This window comes from Alligator mississippiensis, chromosome 2 (assembly GCF_030867095.1).
Source record: "Alligator mississippiensis isolate rAllMis1 chromosome 2, rAllMis1, whole genome shotgun sequence".
NCBI classification, from domain to species: Eukaryota; Metazoa; Chordata; order Crocodylia; family Alligatoridae; genus Alligator; species Alligator mississippiensis.
Window position 1 is genome coordinate 216,535,824 of NC_081825.1, and position 18,584 is coordinate 216,554,407.

General features: G+C 42.0%; 1 protein-coding gene across 6 annotated transcripts in view; it reads right to left on the reverse strand.

The window, feature by feature from the left end:
* SHANK2 (SH3 and multiple ankyrin repeat domains 2) overlaps window positions 1-18,584 on the reverse strand; it is a 703,363-nt gene that overhangs the window by 538,922 nt on the left and 145,857 nt on the right. For all 6 annotated transcript variants that reach the window (XM_059722745.1, XM_059722744.1, XM_059722747.1 and 3 more), the window contains one exon: window positions 9,798-9,875. In XM_059722745.1, coding sequence (XP_059578728.1) covers window positions 9,798-9,875 — 78 coding nt within the window. The remainder of the gene's footprint in view (window positions 1-9,797; window positions 9,876-18,584) is intronic.

The window sequence follows — 18,584 nt, forward strand, 5'->3', positions numbered from 1 at the left end:
ATGTGGGGAGAAGTGAGCACTCTAGAAGAGAGGGACAGGCTACAACTAGATCTCGACAGGTTACAGAGGTGGGCAAATGAGAATAGGATGGGTTTCAGTATGGACAAGTGCAAGGTATTGCACCTGGGGAGGAAAAACCAGCAGCATACCTACAGGCTGGGGAACTCCCTTCTCATCAGCACAGAGGCAGAAAAAGATCTTGGAGTCACTATTGATTCCAAGATGAACATGGGCCGCCAATGTGGGGATGCAGTCAGGAAGGCCAACCACACCTTGTCATGCATCCATAGATGCATCACGAGCAGGTCCAAGGAGGTGATCCTCCCCCTCTATGTGACATTGGTCAGGCTGCAGTTGGAATACTGTGTCCAGTTCTGGGCACCACACTTCAGGAGGGATGTGGATAGCGTTGAGAGGGTCCAGAGGAGGGCCACTCACATGATCAGGGGGCAGCAGGGTAGGCCCTATGAGGAGAGACTACAGGACCTGAACCTGTTCAGCCTACACAAAAGAAGGCTGAGGGGGGATCTGGTGGCCACCTACAAACTTGCCAAGGGGGACCAGCAGGCAATGGGAGAGTCCCTGTTCCCCCAAGCACTACCGGGAGTTGCAACAAATAATGGCCATAAGCTGACTGAGAGTAGGTTCAGGCTAGACATCAGGAGGCACTACTTCACAGTCAGGGTGGCTAGGAGCTAGAACCAACTTCTTAGGGAAGTGGTGCTCACCCCTACCCTGTGGATCTTCAAAAGGAGGCTAGATAATCACCTAGTTGGGGTCATTTGACCCCAGCATTCTTTCCTGCCCATGGGGTCGGACTTGATTGCCTGCTTAGGTCCCTTCCAACCCTACCAGCTATGAAACTATGAAAGAGCTACTCCAAGATGGAACAAATTAGGCCAATAGTTTTCACCTTATTAAACTGAAGGCATACCTTGGAAAACTCTAGCTTTTAGTTTTCACTCATTTTTTAACTATAAAAAAATAATAGCACAATACTGCTACTGCAAAGAACTCAGAAAAACCACGGCATGTCAGAATGTTTTTGATACTATGGATTTCTATTCAAAATCTCTGGGTTTTTTTCTTGCGAATCCTATGTAGATGTTCATACACCTACCACTGCTAATACTGAGGAACACTCTTAAAAGGATCTTGCATTCCCCTGGTTGAGAACCACTGGACTAGGGGAATGGATACACAAAATATTCTATGCAATAGTTTTTCCACATACCAAACTTACTAAATACTTTTTGATATTTTCCAACTTTAGCCTGGATTCAAGTTATTTACTACATAGTAGAACTGTGCTTCATGTGTCTGCTCCACTTTTACTATGTAGTGAAATTAATTGACTATGAAGTATGTGTGTCTGTGCCCTATTTATCTACAGCTGAGGGAGAGGCAATCATGGACACTCAGCCACTTCCTGTTCCCTCTCTACTTCTTTTCAGAGATGAAAGGATGAGATGTTTCATTGTGGAGAGACAAACATGATTGTAAAAAGTAGTAGGCGTAGTAGTAGTATAAAAATGCTACCTTTTAAAAAAAAAAAGTGAATCTACAGTTTAGCACTTTACAGACCAGCTTGTCAATGGTGTGACCTTTTGTTTCTCCTAACTTAGTGAGGACTCCTGTGATTGCAAGATACTGGGGAGGTAAATACCAGGTTGGTCTTGCTAGCAGATGTATGATGCTTTCATGAGTGACTTACAGCACTCATGACTTAGGGCATGTGTGGGAAGTTTGGTTTTAAGAGCTAAAAACAAGACAGTACAGACTTGCTTCAATTACAGTTATCTTACAAGAAAAATGATCTAGCACCATTTAGCAAATAGTGCATTACCCCACAGCACCATCAGCTGTATAACACTGATGACTTCTTCCATCTGGTAGAGGCAAGATATTTACAATATTCAGACAAGAAGTTGTGGATATTTATTGTCCCTAAAAGGTTCTCATCATTATTTCTAGGGTCTAGACCCAGAATCAAGCAGCTGAGGACACTGTCCGAACACATAACAGGAAAACAAATATCAGGTTTACAAATATACAGACAAAATAGCTCAAATCCACTATGGTCTGAGTTCAGGGTTGGGGAAGCCTCGTCTTGACTGGCCTATATGGGTCAGTTTCAATTATTGTTGTCTATCAGAGAATGTGCTTGGAGGAATGTAGGTGACAAGTTGTGAATTATACCCATGCCCATGCTGGCTTTTAAAAGCTAGCCAGGGGAGATCAGGCCCATTTGATGAGGATTGTCAGGTCAGCTCAGGTGTCTCTGAGCTCTACCCAGGAGAACTTTTACAATCCTTTCATATCAATACGGCGATAACCTGGATACCTGACAAATGGAAGATATTGCATTTTAGCAGATTTTTTAAAATGAAATCTTCATAATTTTACAAGAAGGAAGCAAGTTTGGCCACCTGAAACCTGAGACACTGCTCCTACCTTTGTCAGAAGTAATTTGCATCATCACAGAGTTTCACCACTGAGCTCAGAGACACCTTACCACATAAGAAATGTCTGCCCAAAAGAGTTTTCCATCTTTTTACTCCTCTGTGAAATATGAAAAACCATAACCAGAAGGAAATGACTACATCCTGCTTACCACCAAACAACTTGGAGGTAAACAGACTATTCCAACTTCTCTCTGAGCCTAACCTGCATAGAAAATGCAAACAGGAGATTTTACCACACCTTCAACTCTCCTATGAAATATGAACTTTCATTTCTACCCAGGAGAACTTTTACAATCTTTTCACTTATGCCTGAAGAAGGGTGCTTGTGCCCAAAAGCTTGCAATTAAAGAATTTTTTTTGCAAAAATCTAGTTGATCTAATAAAAGATATCACCTGTACCACAAGTTCTGATTTCTTTTGCCTCTAGACCAATATGGATAGAACCTGGATACCCGAGCAATCATATGGCTCTTTTACATAAAGTGCAACTCCTCCTCCTCTTCTTCCCTGACTGTCCTTCCTGAACAGCTTGTTGTACCCATCCATGACTGCGCTCCAGTCATGCGAGTTATCCCACCAAATCTCTGTTATTCCAATCATGTCATAGTTCTGTGTCTGTGTGAGGACTTCCTTCCTGCTTTTTCCTGGGCCCCATGCATTTCTGTACCACCTGAGGTAACTAGCCGATTGCCTTGATTTCTCAGGAAGTATGAGAGAACCTGCCCTGTCTTCCCCTCCTGCTTGCTCTTCCTCCAGGTCTCCTGCTTCCCCACTTACCTCAAGGCTTTGGTCTCAATCCCCTGGCAAAACTAGTTTAAAGCCCTCCTCACTAGGTTAGCAACCATGAAATGTGGATGACATTTGCAAGACTGTCCTTTTTTGGTCCCACAGTTTCCTAGCAGTGAGGTCTGCAAGACTGGTGATGGGTAAATGTTGGTTATTCTCTCACCACCTTTCCTGCAAGCTCCCCCAGTATTCCATCTTGTCAACTCTGCTGTTCCATGTGTATCTGAGGCTACTGGGTGAGTTCATGTGTTGTTTGTCCTTCATGAGCAAAGACAACCTCATCCAGTGAGGGGGGGGGAGGAGAAGGGGGTAGAAGAGAGAAAAAAAATAAATGGGAAACAGACAGGGGGAAAAGGAAAAAGGAGAAAAGGGAGAGGAAAGAGAAAGGAGTGGGGTAGAGGTCATGTGGGTACGTAGGTGACTTATAAATCCGATCTTTGCCTTGAACGATCTGCTGAAGCAGGGGCAGAAAAGTGATGAGGACTGGGTGCAAGAGGTTTTCATTTTCCTGGCCATGCGTTTCTTCATTGCTTCTGTCATGCATTGCTGTTCAAAGACCAGTGCTCCGTTCTGGATTGATTACCTCCAAGATGCACAGTAAGTTCATGTAGAGATCTGAATAACACCTGGATTATTCATCCAGCCCTGGCCCTGTACAGTATCATTCTTTACTCAGTACCTGGCTACAGTTGGAAACTGGAGGAACCAACTGAAGGTACTCTTCAAGCAGGTGACATATCTATCCAAAAGCAATGGGAGACTTCAATTTTCTGGATATCTTCTGGAAGAAAAATGAAACCAAACATAAAAACTATCAAGTTGGTTCCTAACTTGTGTAGAGGACAACTTTCCCTCGTAAAAAGTGGAGGATACAACTCGGGGATCATCTATCTTGGATCTTGTTCTGACCAACAGATAAGAACTGCTGGAGGATGTGAAATGCCGGGTAACTTGGCAGGAAGTAATCATGGTATGACAGAATTTCAGATCCTGAGACAGGGAAAGCAGGAGGTCAGCAAAATTGTGATGCTAGATTTCAAAAAATGCAGATTTCATCTGACGCAAGGAGCTAATAGGAATGATGATATCATAGGAGTATAAATTGAAGGACAGAAGTGTCCAGGAGGGCTGGGGGTATAGGTTGTAGCTGTGTTGGTCTAAGGACATAGGCAGACAAGGTTCTTTGGGTGAATCTCATATCTTTTATTAGATCAACTTAAATAGTTGGAAAACAATTATTAAGCAAGCTTTCAGGTTCAAAAACCCTTCATCAGGCTAAGGAAGTTTCAGCAGTTGGTGTGTTCTCTTCCTGGATGGAATGAAAAGTAAAGAAGCCAGAGGCTGGGCAGGTATGCATAAAAGACAGGTCGTCAGTGAAAATGTAGATTGAAGAGTCAATGGGTGAGAGACAGGCGGGGGGGGAGGGGGGAGAGAGAGAAGGGGGATGAGAGTGGAGAGATACCTGGGGGGTCAGATGTCAGGCAGGTTATAATGTGTCATAAATCCAATGACTATGTTTATTCCATGATTTAAGGATAAGACTGGGATTCAAAATTATTTTGATAAATTGGAGAAATTGTCTGAAATAAATAGGATAAAATTCAGCAAAGAAACGTGGTAAGTACTGCACTTGGGATGAAGCAATTGCATGCACAAATACAAATTAGAAACAACTGGCTAGATTGTATTCCTTGTATTCCTTCTATCTAGAATTGTGTTTCTTTCTTTTCACTGGTATCTTCAACTCCTTTCAATTATACTAGAACCAATTTATTAGAACTTCACAGTAGGGCTGTGCGATGCTTCGCTTGCTGATTCGATTCGGCAGAGATTCAGCCCGATTCAGTGGCCGAGTATCCAAATCCAAATCTAATCAGGAGACCCTTTAATCTCTCCAAATTGAATCGGAACCCTCTGAATCAATTTGGAGAGATTTGGAAAGATTCGATGATTCGGCCATAGACACAGCTTTAAATGTTCTTTCTACATACCTCAACATACAAGGCAGCTTTTGAATGCTGAGATGCAGGGGCGGATGGAGCACCCCACAGGAGTGCGGGGGGGGGGTCCCAGGGTACTCAGCAGCAGACCCAGAAGTGGACCAGAGCCACTTCCAGTCCACTTCTGGGTCTGCCAGGGGACATGCTGCTGGGCCCCCCTGTGCCTCCCCTGGCTCGGCACCTGGTGCCTCCTCCATTGGGGGGTACCCGGGGTCCCCCCCATGGCTGATCACCAAGCTGAAGCAGGACAGGGTGGGACCCCTAGCATGCTCCCCGCAGACCCAGAAGTATTTCAGGTCCACTTCTGGGTTTGCTGCCGAGCAGATGCCCCCCCCCCCCCCGCACCACATTCCTGTGGGATGGTTCCATCTGCCGCAGCATCACAGAGTTCACAAACTGTGCCTGCTATCTTAAGGTATATAGAAAAAGCATTTAAAGCTGTGTCTATGGCCAAATCACTGGTTCTCTGAATCAGAATCGAATCCTCAGATTTGTACTTGGCCGAATCGAATCGGGGACAATGATCCACATCAATTAAGCGAATCACTGTCCCCGATTTCAGGCCAAATCCAAATCGAATAAGGCCCATTTTGCACACCCCTACTTCACAGATCTACAGACCTTCAAGGGAAGGTTAGCAATAGAATTCTCTGAAGACTCCCAACACTGCCCACAGACATATGGACTTACCTTATGTTAATCATTCACCTATAACTTAGTGATGTCTAGTACCTGGCCAAGTTGGAATACATTTCTATGAAAAGATCCAACTTAAAGTCAATGCATCACTGAGGCCCTATTTGGAATATGCAAGTGAAGTACAGGCTTTGTGCTGTTGAGAATGAAATCCTAAGCTAACAATTCTTCTAAACAATAGAAAGGTAACTGTAAATCTTTACTCGCTTTAATGAGAACTTCTAGGAGAAAAGATTAGCCCTAAGAGTAAGGATCTGCAGAATTAGGGTAGCAGCAAATTAAGCATATTTCTTTTATTTCTTAGTTTAAATTTGAACATGAAGGTAAAGACTAAGCCTTGACAGCAGTGAAATGGTACAGCCCTCTACATCTGAAACAAACTGATATCCAGAACACAACTTTGGTTCCCAATTTTTATTAAAAATGATTAAGGTTAGAAATACTTAAAACATATACACAAATATTTCTATGTTTGGATACCTCTGGACACCAAAGAAAAACTCAGTTTTCACATAAGGTATTTGAAAGTAGTTATTTCACAAGAAAAACTAATCCTTTTGGCATTTTGAAATTAGAAATAAGATACAACTGAGGTTATGTTAGGAAATAGCTAATGAGCTGCAACATCATTGTGTATGTACAAAGGGCTTCAATGTTCCGTTTTGCTGACTACACAAACATTTTTAGAATGCAAAAACCTATTAACTCAAAGGGATTTTGCATAAGTTTATAACAGTTCCATATATGGTGTTTGATAGACTGGGTCAGTAAAATAAAGGCAGATGGCAGTGAATTAATTCTAATACTACTTTGTTGCAGTGTTGCCATTACAGTTTCTTCTACTGCATTCATAGCTACTGCAGCTTCCCTTGTTTTAATAGTGTCTTCAATTACCAATAAAATACCACCTACCGGAGTAATAGGAAATAGCACAAGTACATATACCTATGATGGACACACTCCTATGACACTTAATATAGAGACCTAGACAAATATTACTATAAACTGCTATACATTAGCCCATAACAAAGAAAAGGATCCACCACTGATGGGGTGGTTCAATAGCTAGTCATTGATCACCACTAGCCAAATCAGTTCCTACTCCTGAAGTTTCAAGAGGGTTTATCCTGTTTTCTCTGCTTCCCATTCCCACTTGCTAACTTTCTTTCAAAAAGGTTTGGATGATCTGCTCTGGTCCTTCCAGTCATTAGGATTTATCAACAATAGGTTTTACAAAGTATATATTTGCTTGTTAGTCCTTTCCTTAGCTTTCCAAGAAGGACAGGGTAACAAAATGGTGCCGCAATTAATAAAAAAAACAAAACAAAAAAGATGTTCCATCTTTCATTCACATCGTGTTTACTCACATTCCAAGAAAATCCCATACAAAAATAATTTTGAAAGAAATCAAGCAGTGATGAAAATCCAGTCTCTTAAAGAGACAGACTACCCTAGCACATACCCCTTTTCTTAACTGGAAAATTATATTTTCAGTTTTATCACTTGTATCAATTTTCCAAATCCTTCTCTTGATAGGTGGCCTGAATCATAATGTTGATCTCCCTGGGCTTGTCCTCTGAAACCATTAAGGATGACGTGATAATATGATCCAATAAACAGTGTATCTGTTTTATTATAACGGATTATATTTGGTAGTGATGTACTGCCAATCTTAAAATGGTATCTAAGATTAACTACTTTACAGCATTCTTTCCCAAAGTATGGTGTATTTTGCTGAAAATAAATAAGAAAATGGGCAGGCTTTGCAGACAAAACTTTTACATTCTCCAACATCTCAGCTTTCATATTAAAAAACAGTTATGCTCAAGATGTTATGGTTACTTCAAAAAAACTTTAAAATGTGCAGTCAAATGTAATCAGGCATCTGCCTGAGTTTTCAAAGAGCCTGAAACACTAGCTCTGATATGTTTTCTCTCCCATTAATTACAATGTGAGCTAAGGATCATCCCCTCAGATGTCAAGCATGATGCATTACACATCACTACTCAGACAATATAAGAAAGCACAGAAAGTACTGTGAATTCATACTGCCATTATCCAAAGTAGACTAAGGATTCATTATGACAGCTGTATACAAATTAATGTTGCCACCAAATGGCAGAGGTGAAAGGAAAATACAATTCCTTTCTCTTTCCTGAAAGGGGACTCTGGGTAACACTGATATAACACTTCAGAGTTGTAATGCACAATTGCTTTTTCTGAGATACAGTTTTCTACTTTCATCTATATGAGACACTTAAGGCGCAGTAGACTGATTGACTGTGCATTACAGCATCATGGCAAAAACATGCTACTGCACATTATACGTCACAAAAAAGTGTGCGATTGCACTAATGTGCAGTATGGCAGCCTACTGCACATTTATTTGTGCTTCCTTTTGCAAGCACTAAATTTAATGTACAACAGGCACATTAATGAATATATAAATGTGCCAGAATAGAATAGAATAGAATGTTCTTTTATTTCCTTTTTGTTAAACAAAAACAGCATCCAATCCTATCTCTGACATGTCAGTTTAAATTCTGAAACTTTAATTAAAGTCCAGACTAATTAACATGCTTTAGAAATAAGTGCTTTCTTCAGGGTATCAGAAGCTACCTGGAATTGCCTGACCAGGCTTTTTCCTTTGGATTTTTAATTAAGCCTCTCAGAGGAACTGTAATATGAGAAAATAGTGAAACAAGCCTTAAGAAAATCCAGTACCAAGAAAGATGTTTCTGTCTACTTGGTGGTATGATGGCAGTCTCTGCTGTTACTACTACCACTAAGTTTTGCAATTTACCTACAACATAGCCTGGATTTTTGCCCTTATGTCTAGTCAGTACATTTCTAGTGATCCAAGTGAATCTTTACTTTAGCTACATCACACGCTGAACTGAATCTCTAAGGAGAAAACAAAAGCAAAACCTCTGAACTACTGCTTTGATAACTGATAAGTTATAGACCCTGTATGTTGCTAATACAAGAGTTTCAGGTGCCTTGGAGCTACAGCACAGATTTCAGGAGTCAAGGAGAGGGGGTAATGAGATAAATAAGATATAGCAAGTTAGCAGCACAAAGCTCTGGCAATGACCATACTTGCTGTTTGTGTGCATCTTCCATGTTTCAGTTTCCAGGGATCAAATCAAGACCCCGAGCAGCAACTGTATCAGATGAGCCAATAAAGACCTTTTTTCTGTCTAAAAATCAAGCATTGCTTATCCCAGTAGGAAATGGATCTTTGCATGTCTCGTACACCACGCCTGAGTTTATCACTAAACAAAGCATTAACAGCTTTGGTTCATCAATAGTTTTCTGTGCTGTTATCAAAGCACCACTCATAGGCAATTTGCTAAACTATTCCTTTTTTGGCAATCTCATTAGATTAATTAGGGATAATTACTTTTTGTCTCTAGCTCTTGAGTTGGTTCTCTCCAGAGCTGGGTTGAGGTTCCTTGGTAGGTTGATGTGTTCCACCTTGGAAAATGATGGCTGAAATGTCTTTAAAGTGCAAGCTACATTGTAAAGAGATGAACCCAAGCTATAAAATATGCTTCTGAATCCAAATGACTTGTATATTGAGACACTTTGGATCAGAATTCTTTTTTAAGCCATCTCCACTTGAAGTATTACATGGGCTCAAGTATTTTGGCAGCACTAATCAGGTTACTCTACAGCTATTTTCACCTTAGAATGAAATTCACCCTTAAGCAGAACTTTGGCATAAAACCAACACACCATTTAAGTTAAACTGAGGTTATGATCGCCTAAGCCTTCTGCTGGTCAGGCATACAAGGGAAAGTTCAACTTTAAGAGAGAGTTCTGTTGTTACTTGTTTTTTTTCTTTTACCTGAAATGCAGACTGGCTGTTGTAATTCTTTATCTCCTTGTTGGCTCCTCGGAACAGCAAAACTCTTGCACAGCTTTCCTGCAAATTGTAGAAGAGGAAATTGTTAATTATGAGTGTTAATCCCTAATAGATGTAGTGTAGGGATAAGATGTGGCTATTGTTTGGCATACATTTTCAAATGTGAAACAGTAAGTGCTCCAAGCAGAAATGAAAGTCTGTTCCTATTTAAATAATTTATCTCATGTTTGAGAGGGAAGCTCTTGGAAGCTGGCTTGGGAAGCTCTTAGATACTATGATACCGGATGCTATTCAGGTCTTTAGTGTTCTGGAAGCAATACATAAGGCTATGGATAAACATTGATTTGAAAAGCTAATAATATCCATAAAATTTCCAGCACCAGAAAAACAGCATGAAATCCACAGCCATTCAAGTTCCTGGTCATCCAGTGGGTTACACAGCACGATGAGAGCACATACTGCTGGTGTTCCACTTTGCATCTGCAGAGGTTCCCAAAGATAGCTGAGCATACAGGAAAGTGACAATTGCCTAGGAAACCACACCTACGAGGGCTTCCCCCTCAACCTTGTGCTGGGAGTACAGAGCCACAGGGCACCCATCCAGTTTCCACTGCCAAGGGCTCATCAATTTCACTTCCAGCCTGCAATGGATCCCTGCTCCCTGAGTACCCTGAGACTCCCAATCATGCAGTGCTGGTAAGTCCGGTGCATGCCATGTTCCTTCCAGCACAGTCAAGGTCTGCTACTGTTTCATCAAAGAGCTGAATCAGCTCCATTGGGCAGAGTTATATGAGGCCACTTGGATATAATCCAGTTCCTGGTCATGTGATCTCCAGTTACCCAACAAGTTAGGGGTAGGGAAGTCCCCAGTGGGAGAGGCAGTGCAGGGGGTATCCTTGGCTATCCAGTGAGTATTGGCACTGTTGTTCACCTACCTCAACCGTGGCAGGAGGTAAGTGGCAGGGCAAGGGATCTGAGAATGGCTTGGCTTCAGAAGGGGGCTCTGTAAAATTTCTTCTTGGACCAGCCATGGTCTTTGTAATTTAGGGCAGCTGGTCACTACACTAAACACACATGGACCTCCCCACCACGCTGTGCCATGCACGATCCATCCTTCATGACTCTGATATTCTTTATGCTTCAGGAGTGGGGATGATGGGTCTTCCCTTCACTTCAGCTATGGCCTTTGCAGATTAGAAGAGCCACTCATTCTGTGAAGCTCACATGCACCTTCCCTTTTCATCAGAAGACACTGGGTGGGTCACCCCTTCTCCCCAGCCACGGCCTTTCCAATTTATAGCCAATTACCACAAAGTCCATTCAAACTTCCTGCTTGGTACCACCCTGCAGGGCTCTGATGCTCCCTCTGCTTTAGGAGAGACACTGAAGCTTCTGCACTTCAACTCGTGGCTCTTAATACTTCTAAAAGCCAAAAGAAATTTTTTCTGAAGTACCCAAACATGAGCTCAACCACTCAAAGGTTCCAGCTAAGTTTTCCTCCTTGGCATGTAGATAGTGCCAGAGATACTGACATGAAAAGAACAGATATTTTTGGCATGGAGGTAGATTCCTAGCATAGTTTTGGGTGGGAAGGATTTTATCTTGTTCACAAAGCAAAACAGGCTGAGCAGCAAATCTATGTCTGAACCTGTAAGCCGAACTCCAATGCTCTGGGACAGTAGAGTTTGGCATAACAGACAGAGTCCCTGGAGCTGTTGGAAGGAAGAAGGGAGGAGTAAAGCATCCTGGGATGCTCGAAGACAGAGGCATGTCCTGCAACGTTACATATAACTGTACAGGCCTAAAACAAAGTGCTAGGAATTGTCACAATTCTAAGCAGTTGCTGCTGGAAAAGCTAACATTTCACTGTGGAATCACCATGTTTTTTCCATGACAAACTCTTTGAATGGCCATACATTTACTTTTAGGAGCACTAAAAGGACATATTTCTCGCTACAGATTTAACATTTATCTATAGCCTAAGTAAAACAGCTAAAAGAAATGCAATTTTTACTGACATGTAAATACCTTTTAACAATTCAAGAAAATATATTATAGAAACTGTATGTTAAAATCAACCAGAATTTGCACAAAAAACAATGTTCACAAATAAAACATTACATGGTCTTTACTTATGGCCTTTGTTCGTGTTGGAGTCAAAAGGACTTTCCAAAAAATAAGGTAATACTTAATGTGATCAATTATATCATTGCTTAGCTCTTAATATGTAAGAAAGTCATGAAGTAAACAAAACACACCAATTTTTACAGTTTATACATATTTACTTTGATTAGGGTCTATCTGAAACTCTACACAGTTAATAGTTTTTAATGAAATAGTATGTTTAGTACATTGCTTTAAACCTATCAATTTTTTTCTGAACTGCTTGTACATGTATTAAAGCCAGCTCAGCTATCCATCCCGCAAAAATAATAATAGCCACAACGCAAAACAAATATATTCCTACCTACTCCCTCAAATAATGAGAAACTAGTGTAAGAACAGATCCTGGTTTAGTCTTCAGCTGCAAACCGCTCCAAATTTTTATTTTTGATTGAATACACTGTATTTCTATCAGTTACTATTCTGTGCTGTTGTAACGTATGAATGACTATAATTTGGTAGAAATTTTTCTGTAGTTCTAAAACATTTTTTTTGCACAGTAGACTTTTTCATTATATATCTATAGTACTGTATTCCCACATGTTATCTTCATGCTATGTTCAACAAAGGACTCCATGTAGATCTCACAGTTGAGAATGTTTTTATGGTTCCTTGTCAGGGATATTTTTCTATGTTTCTGTGTCTTTTGGATTTGTTGTCATGTTATATTATAAGGCTCTGGCCAGTTAAGATATTTTGAGATTCTATATATATGAGTAATTGTGCAGCCAGAGTAAATAATATAATTGAACTGTTTTGGTGGCAAGAATTAAGCTTCTAAGTGAAAATCCAATTCCTAACTGGGTGAGGATGTGCACAGAAACTACCATTAAAAAATATTTTTCCTTCTTGTGCTTTCTAGTACACCAGACCACAACCTTAGACTTGATGGGTGTGTACACACATGCAAGCAGGTGCGCTTGCAGCAGCTCAAATAGAAGTGGTGCAAAGTTGAGCCAGGGCTTTTTGCCTCAGCGCGCATGCTCGGACATGCACTTTGGTGTGGGGCAAATTCTGCCACTTGGGGCAAAATAACTCTGTCTGGTTCCTCCCAGATCTGCAGCCAGGGGGAGCTAGAGCCTGGGGCCAGCACCTGTGCTGTCCCCAGCAGTATAAAAAGTTGCCCTGCCCTGTCCCAGCACTACAAAAAGCTGCCCTGGCAAGTAGCTCAGGGCTACTCACTCTCAGGAGCTTCTGGGGCCTGGCCAATTGGTACCTGTGGACACTACCGCTTGTGGCAGCTGGATTGCTGAAGCAGCCCTGAGAGTTCCCTGCACCGCTTATCCACTGCAGCAGTTTGGCAGTGGGGGCTGCTGCTTGGCTGTGACCTGCTGCCACCTGCCAGACTGGAGGGGAGGCATCTGTCCCTCTGGGCTAGCTGCCAGTGGGCTGTGGCTGCAGGGTTGGCCTCTATGCAGCACTACTGCCATGTGTGCCCCGTGCCTGGCCACCTGGGTAGCTATCACCTGGAAGATGTTCCGGGTGTGGTGGCCTGCTTTGAGCTGTCAAAGCATGTCCCCCTGGCCCCATTTGGCCAGGAGGTCAGCCACAGCCAGCTGGGTCCAAGGTGCCAGCTCTAAGCAGGCAGGGTCCTGCCACAGGGGCTACGGCCCCCCAACAGGGGCTATGATGGCCCCCCAACAAGGGCCAAATGGTCCCCGCAGGGGCTACCACTCCCCCCACAAGGTCCACATGCCCCACCCCAGCCCCCCAATTGCTGCCCCATCTGGCCCCATTCCCTGCCAGCTGCTGTAGCCCCCAAAATGGCTGCCCCTCCCAGCCCCCCCCACTCTCCCAGCCCCCCCAATGGCTGCCCTGACTGACCCCACCCCCCATTTGCACCCCCAGGCCATCATAGCTGCCCCCAACCCCACACACCACCACTTTAAAAAAAAAAAAAAAAAGACAGGAAAAAAAAGCCTCTACTCACCTTAGAAGCTGGGGCTATCCTTCTGCCCCGCACTGTGTGGGCAGGGTCCCAGTGAGCCAGACAGTAGCCAGGCTGCTGGTAAGTGCCGGGTTTTTATTTTTGGTTTTTTTAAACTATGGGGTGGGGGGGCAGGGATCGGAGTGGGGCTTGGGGGGATGGGGCCAGGCAGGGCAGGGGTAGGGGCTGGGCAAGAAAGTGATCAGGGGCGTCAGGGGGGCTGGCAGGGGGAGGGACCAGGCAGGGCAGGGGTCAGGGGGGCTGGGAGAGTGGGCAGGGGACCCCCCCATGGTCCCCCCCCTCCAGCCCCTTACTTACAGCACTGGAGTCCTGGTGCTGAACACGTGGCCTGGCAGGCTACATGTTTCAGCACCAGGGTGAGGGCTTAACCATAGAGACACTCTGGCAGCCAGAGCATCTCCGTGGAGGACCCAGTCTCTGGTTGCCTCAGGGCATGGTCTGGGACCGTGCCCTGCCCCGTTTTTAACTTCATTTTTTTTAAACCCCTGGATATCTAGGGGTCTAATTTTCTCCTCGCACTGCAAGTTTGCAGCATGGGGAAAATTCTTTTGTTCCCACACATGCCTCTTGCCCCGTCTCAAAGGGGTTTGAGACAGGGCAAGAGGCACATGCACGCTCATCTAGACACACCCAATAGGTCTTCTTTACCACACCCTTCAGCACAAACTGGCCTGTAGGTATCTGTAACAGTTTGCACCTTCTCCCTGCTGCAGGTACCTGCTCCACTCTAGCCAGCCCCTCTCCTCTGGTATCTCTATTTTCCTGCCACCTCTTGATTTTATTCAGTGTGTGGGTCTTTGAAGAGAAAGAGATTCGAACTGGTTTTGCTGTGGTGCTCCTGGATGTCCTGAAATTGCCATGTCCTTGGTTTGGCCTTACAGGCAGTCCTCGACTTACATTTTGAGTTACAACATTTCACACTTATGTTTATAAATTGACACCCTGTTTCAACTTTATGACATCAGTTTCAACTTTACAATGCTTGATCCAATGTGATGGCACGCTAGCAAACAAGTTCGCTGCATCGCTCATCTCCCTGGAAAACATCTGTCCAAACTTCCTTGGACACTTTCTTTAAGAACGCAGACAAGACTCCAGAAAAACCTGCAGCCAAGACTCCTAAGAAGACTCCAGCCAAGAACCCTTCAAAAAGTCCAGCAAAGTCACTTCAAAGAAGTCCTTCCAAATCAATATGATTGCTATTTACGATATAAATACATTAACGTAGCTATATTACTCATCTATAATTCATCAGGTATAAAATTCTGGGGTATTTTTGGTGTAAACAGGGCATCGGGCCTTGGTTCAGGAACCAATCCCCCATTTATAACATTGCTTCCTATGGGAAAATCAGTTCCAAGTTACAACGTTTCGAATTAAGACGCAGTTTTCAAGAACCAATTGTGTCGTAAGCCCGAGGACTGCCTGTACTCCCATCTGATAAGCTCTGTATTTTCTTCCCCAGGCCAGTCCCTTCCTCTTTAAGCTTCAGAATCCTTCTGAGCAGGCCCAGAACCTAGTAGGTTACCCTCAGTTCTCCCCAGGCCTGCTCCAGTTAGTTCCTGGTTCTCTTCTTCTTCTCCAAATAGCACTCTTACCTTCTCCCCAGCGCCTCCCTTATTGCTGTGGTCCTTCTTTTGCACTGCTGTCATGGGCATGGGCTACAGCCTGTTTGGTTTTCTTTAAAATGCCTGTCCCTTCTTCTCTGTACTAGGGATTGAAGGGGCCCTATTACAATACTCCCTCCCTGAAGTCAAATTCCAGGAGGATGACATAAAGCCACCTTTACTCTTCTACTCCCTGTTCTGCATGACATGGCAAATCAACGAGATAGCTCTGCATCTCTTGCAGGATTCTAGCAACTGTCACAAGGCAGTAGTTTAATATGTTTTAAATTTTCACAATACTCTACAAATTATTTATACGGTCTCTTCAGCCTATGCTAAAAACTGCACAAACCACTCAGGAGTTCTCTTTACAGTACTAAACTGGAACAAGCAAGGAAACCTTAAAACTTTATGTCTTGCTGTAGACTACAGTGCAAACTTTTTTCTTAGCTGATTATTAGTATGGGAAACAAAAACTTTGAAAAATCATTATGATCCCACGTATTTTATAGCTTTATTAAGGCGAGGTACAGACATTCAAAAAGGCAGAGGCACAATTGGTCTACTTTACACAGTTTTCTGTTAGTGGCATAGTTTAGATTAGTGACGAACTGAACACTTTTGCCTTTTGGCAGAGGGGGCAAATCTTAGACTGGTTTCCACCATTTTTAAACTAGTCAATGTGTGACATTTCTGTTATGGGTAAAACCTGGCTTTGTGTGCTGAACTTTTATTCTGTTATGGGTATAAACCAGTTTCTGATCACTTATACTAGTAAAAGTAGAATATGTATATCTGACCGAAGACTACAAGGGGTAGAAACACTTGGGCACTAAAATTTAAAGTTGCTTGTATTGGTCCAGAATCTGTCTATGAAATTGTTGATACTCAGAAACTTACTGTATTGATAAACTAAGTATTAGTTTGCAAGCTATAATGGTTATTGCATATATTTTAAAAGTTTGTATATGATTTTTTTTAAAATGGGAATATGACCATTATGTTTCCCGCACAGAACCTAATACAGCAAAACTGCATTCCTATTGCACCAAAATACTTTGGTAAAAATGGCATGTTTTCCTAAATTAAAGATTTCTAAGAAACTTTTTTGCTTGAAATGTTTTTTTTTTCATGTATCCTTCCCCCCATTTTTAACACAGAAAACAGTTTTCCCCTTTTCATTATCATGGGGAATAAAAAAGGAGAGAATGGAGAGAGGAAAAAAGGGAAAAAATAAGACTTTGAGGGGAGGTTGGATATTTTCTCATGAAAAACAACCTTCAGCTCAGTTTTCATTTCAGAATAGTTTATATTATATATAGTTTACATTATATATTTTTGAGATACTTTCACTTTAAAGTTGCTTCCTACCACTGCTAGAATTCTTTCACTGACAAAGTACAGCATTGGCAGTCTAATAACCTCTGATATTTAGAGCTTAGTACAGTTCATTCATTATATGGTACATAAACTAAAGATGTGGTAGCTTCTTAGCCTTCAGGGGTTTAAGTGAATCTTACAAAGATATGTGGGTTGTCAACAGATTAGATTCAATTTGTTGCCCACAATCAAATACCCAATTAGTTCATTTAGCAGTAGAACAATAAGTGAAAAATAGGTTATGTACAATACACTATAATAGGGCGTATTTATAAGGAATGTGCAGTTCAAAGTTGCATAATTATTTAAAAAGTATAGAATAATAATTCCTGAATTTCTGTCTTGTTATAATTTCATTGAGGGATTTATAGACCATGAAGAGACTTTAAAAAACCAAAAAAAACCCACTGAGATCTATACTCAAGTAACATCCATGAAAGGCAATTACTGCAATTACCTGGATTAGTAAAAAAAAAAAATTAAATGGATAATGACTCCACCTACAGGATTTAGGTGGTAAAAAAGGGACTACAACCTTTCCTATCCTTCCCCCTCATTAAAGGTCAACAACCTATCTTCCCCATCACCTAAAAACATCCTTCAACATAAGAAACAAGGAAAAGGGTTGGCAGAGGTTACTAAAACACTGTTCATCTTCATATGTCCCTGATGAGTCTGGGAAACACAGATATAGCTACTGGATGTAAAAGTTCCAGTAAAAGAGCAGAATAAGGAATTCATGCATTAAAGCTACTATGTACAACATTTCTAAGATGCAATATAGACTTGCAAGCTGCTGTAAATGAAGAACAATAGACCTCTCCACTAAGGTTAGGAAAACAAAACTTCTCAGGAAGAAAGACTGTTTTTTAACCCAAAGGAGCATCCTAGTGTTTGCACTACATAGATCCTTTCCTTACAAAATAGTATATTTCAGGCATCTATAGTAATAAAAAATTGTAATAAAAATACTGTCATAAGCCAACTATCGCATTAGTTAGTGGCATGGTTTAACACCAGTTACGATATGATAGACACCTACAACAGCATTAAGGGAAGTAGGGAATACTGGTCCAAACTCTGAAGTTCATGGTTCAGGTTTCAAACTTTCCATTAAGTAAGCATGACCATTGATGTCAACTGGATTGAAGCAAATATTCAAGTGTTTGATGAACTTCAACGGACTTAAATACAGACTTACAGTCAATACTGGGCTTAAGGGTCTGTGTGCAAAGATTTTTACTGAGTTTAGGATGAACTCATTCCTCTGCAGAGAACAACCACAAAGTTGCACCTACTGAGTTCTACTTCTCGGTATGTCTCTATTGCAATTACAGAAGCAACTGCAGTGAAGTGTGCACAGAGATCACAGAATCACAGAATGGGGCCTCAGGAGGTAACCTAGCCAGCCCCCCTGCTCAAGGGAGAATTGTCCATAACTAAACCATTCTGTCTAACTTGCTCTTAAAAACTTCTAAGGATGGAGTTTTCACATCCTCTCTTCATAGGCTGTTCCAATGCCTAACAACCATCATGGTGAGAAAGTTCTTTCTAACCTAAATTTCATCCACTACAATCCAGGGAATTTGTGCAGTACCTGTTCCTTGTGTTGTACCTGCAGCCACAGAGAATAAGCTATCTTTATATGTATACCTTCAGGTATATGAAGGC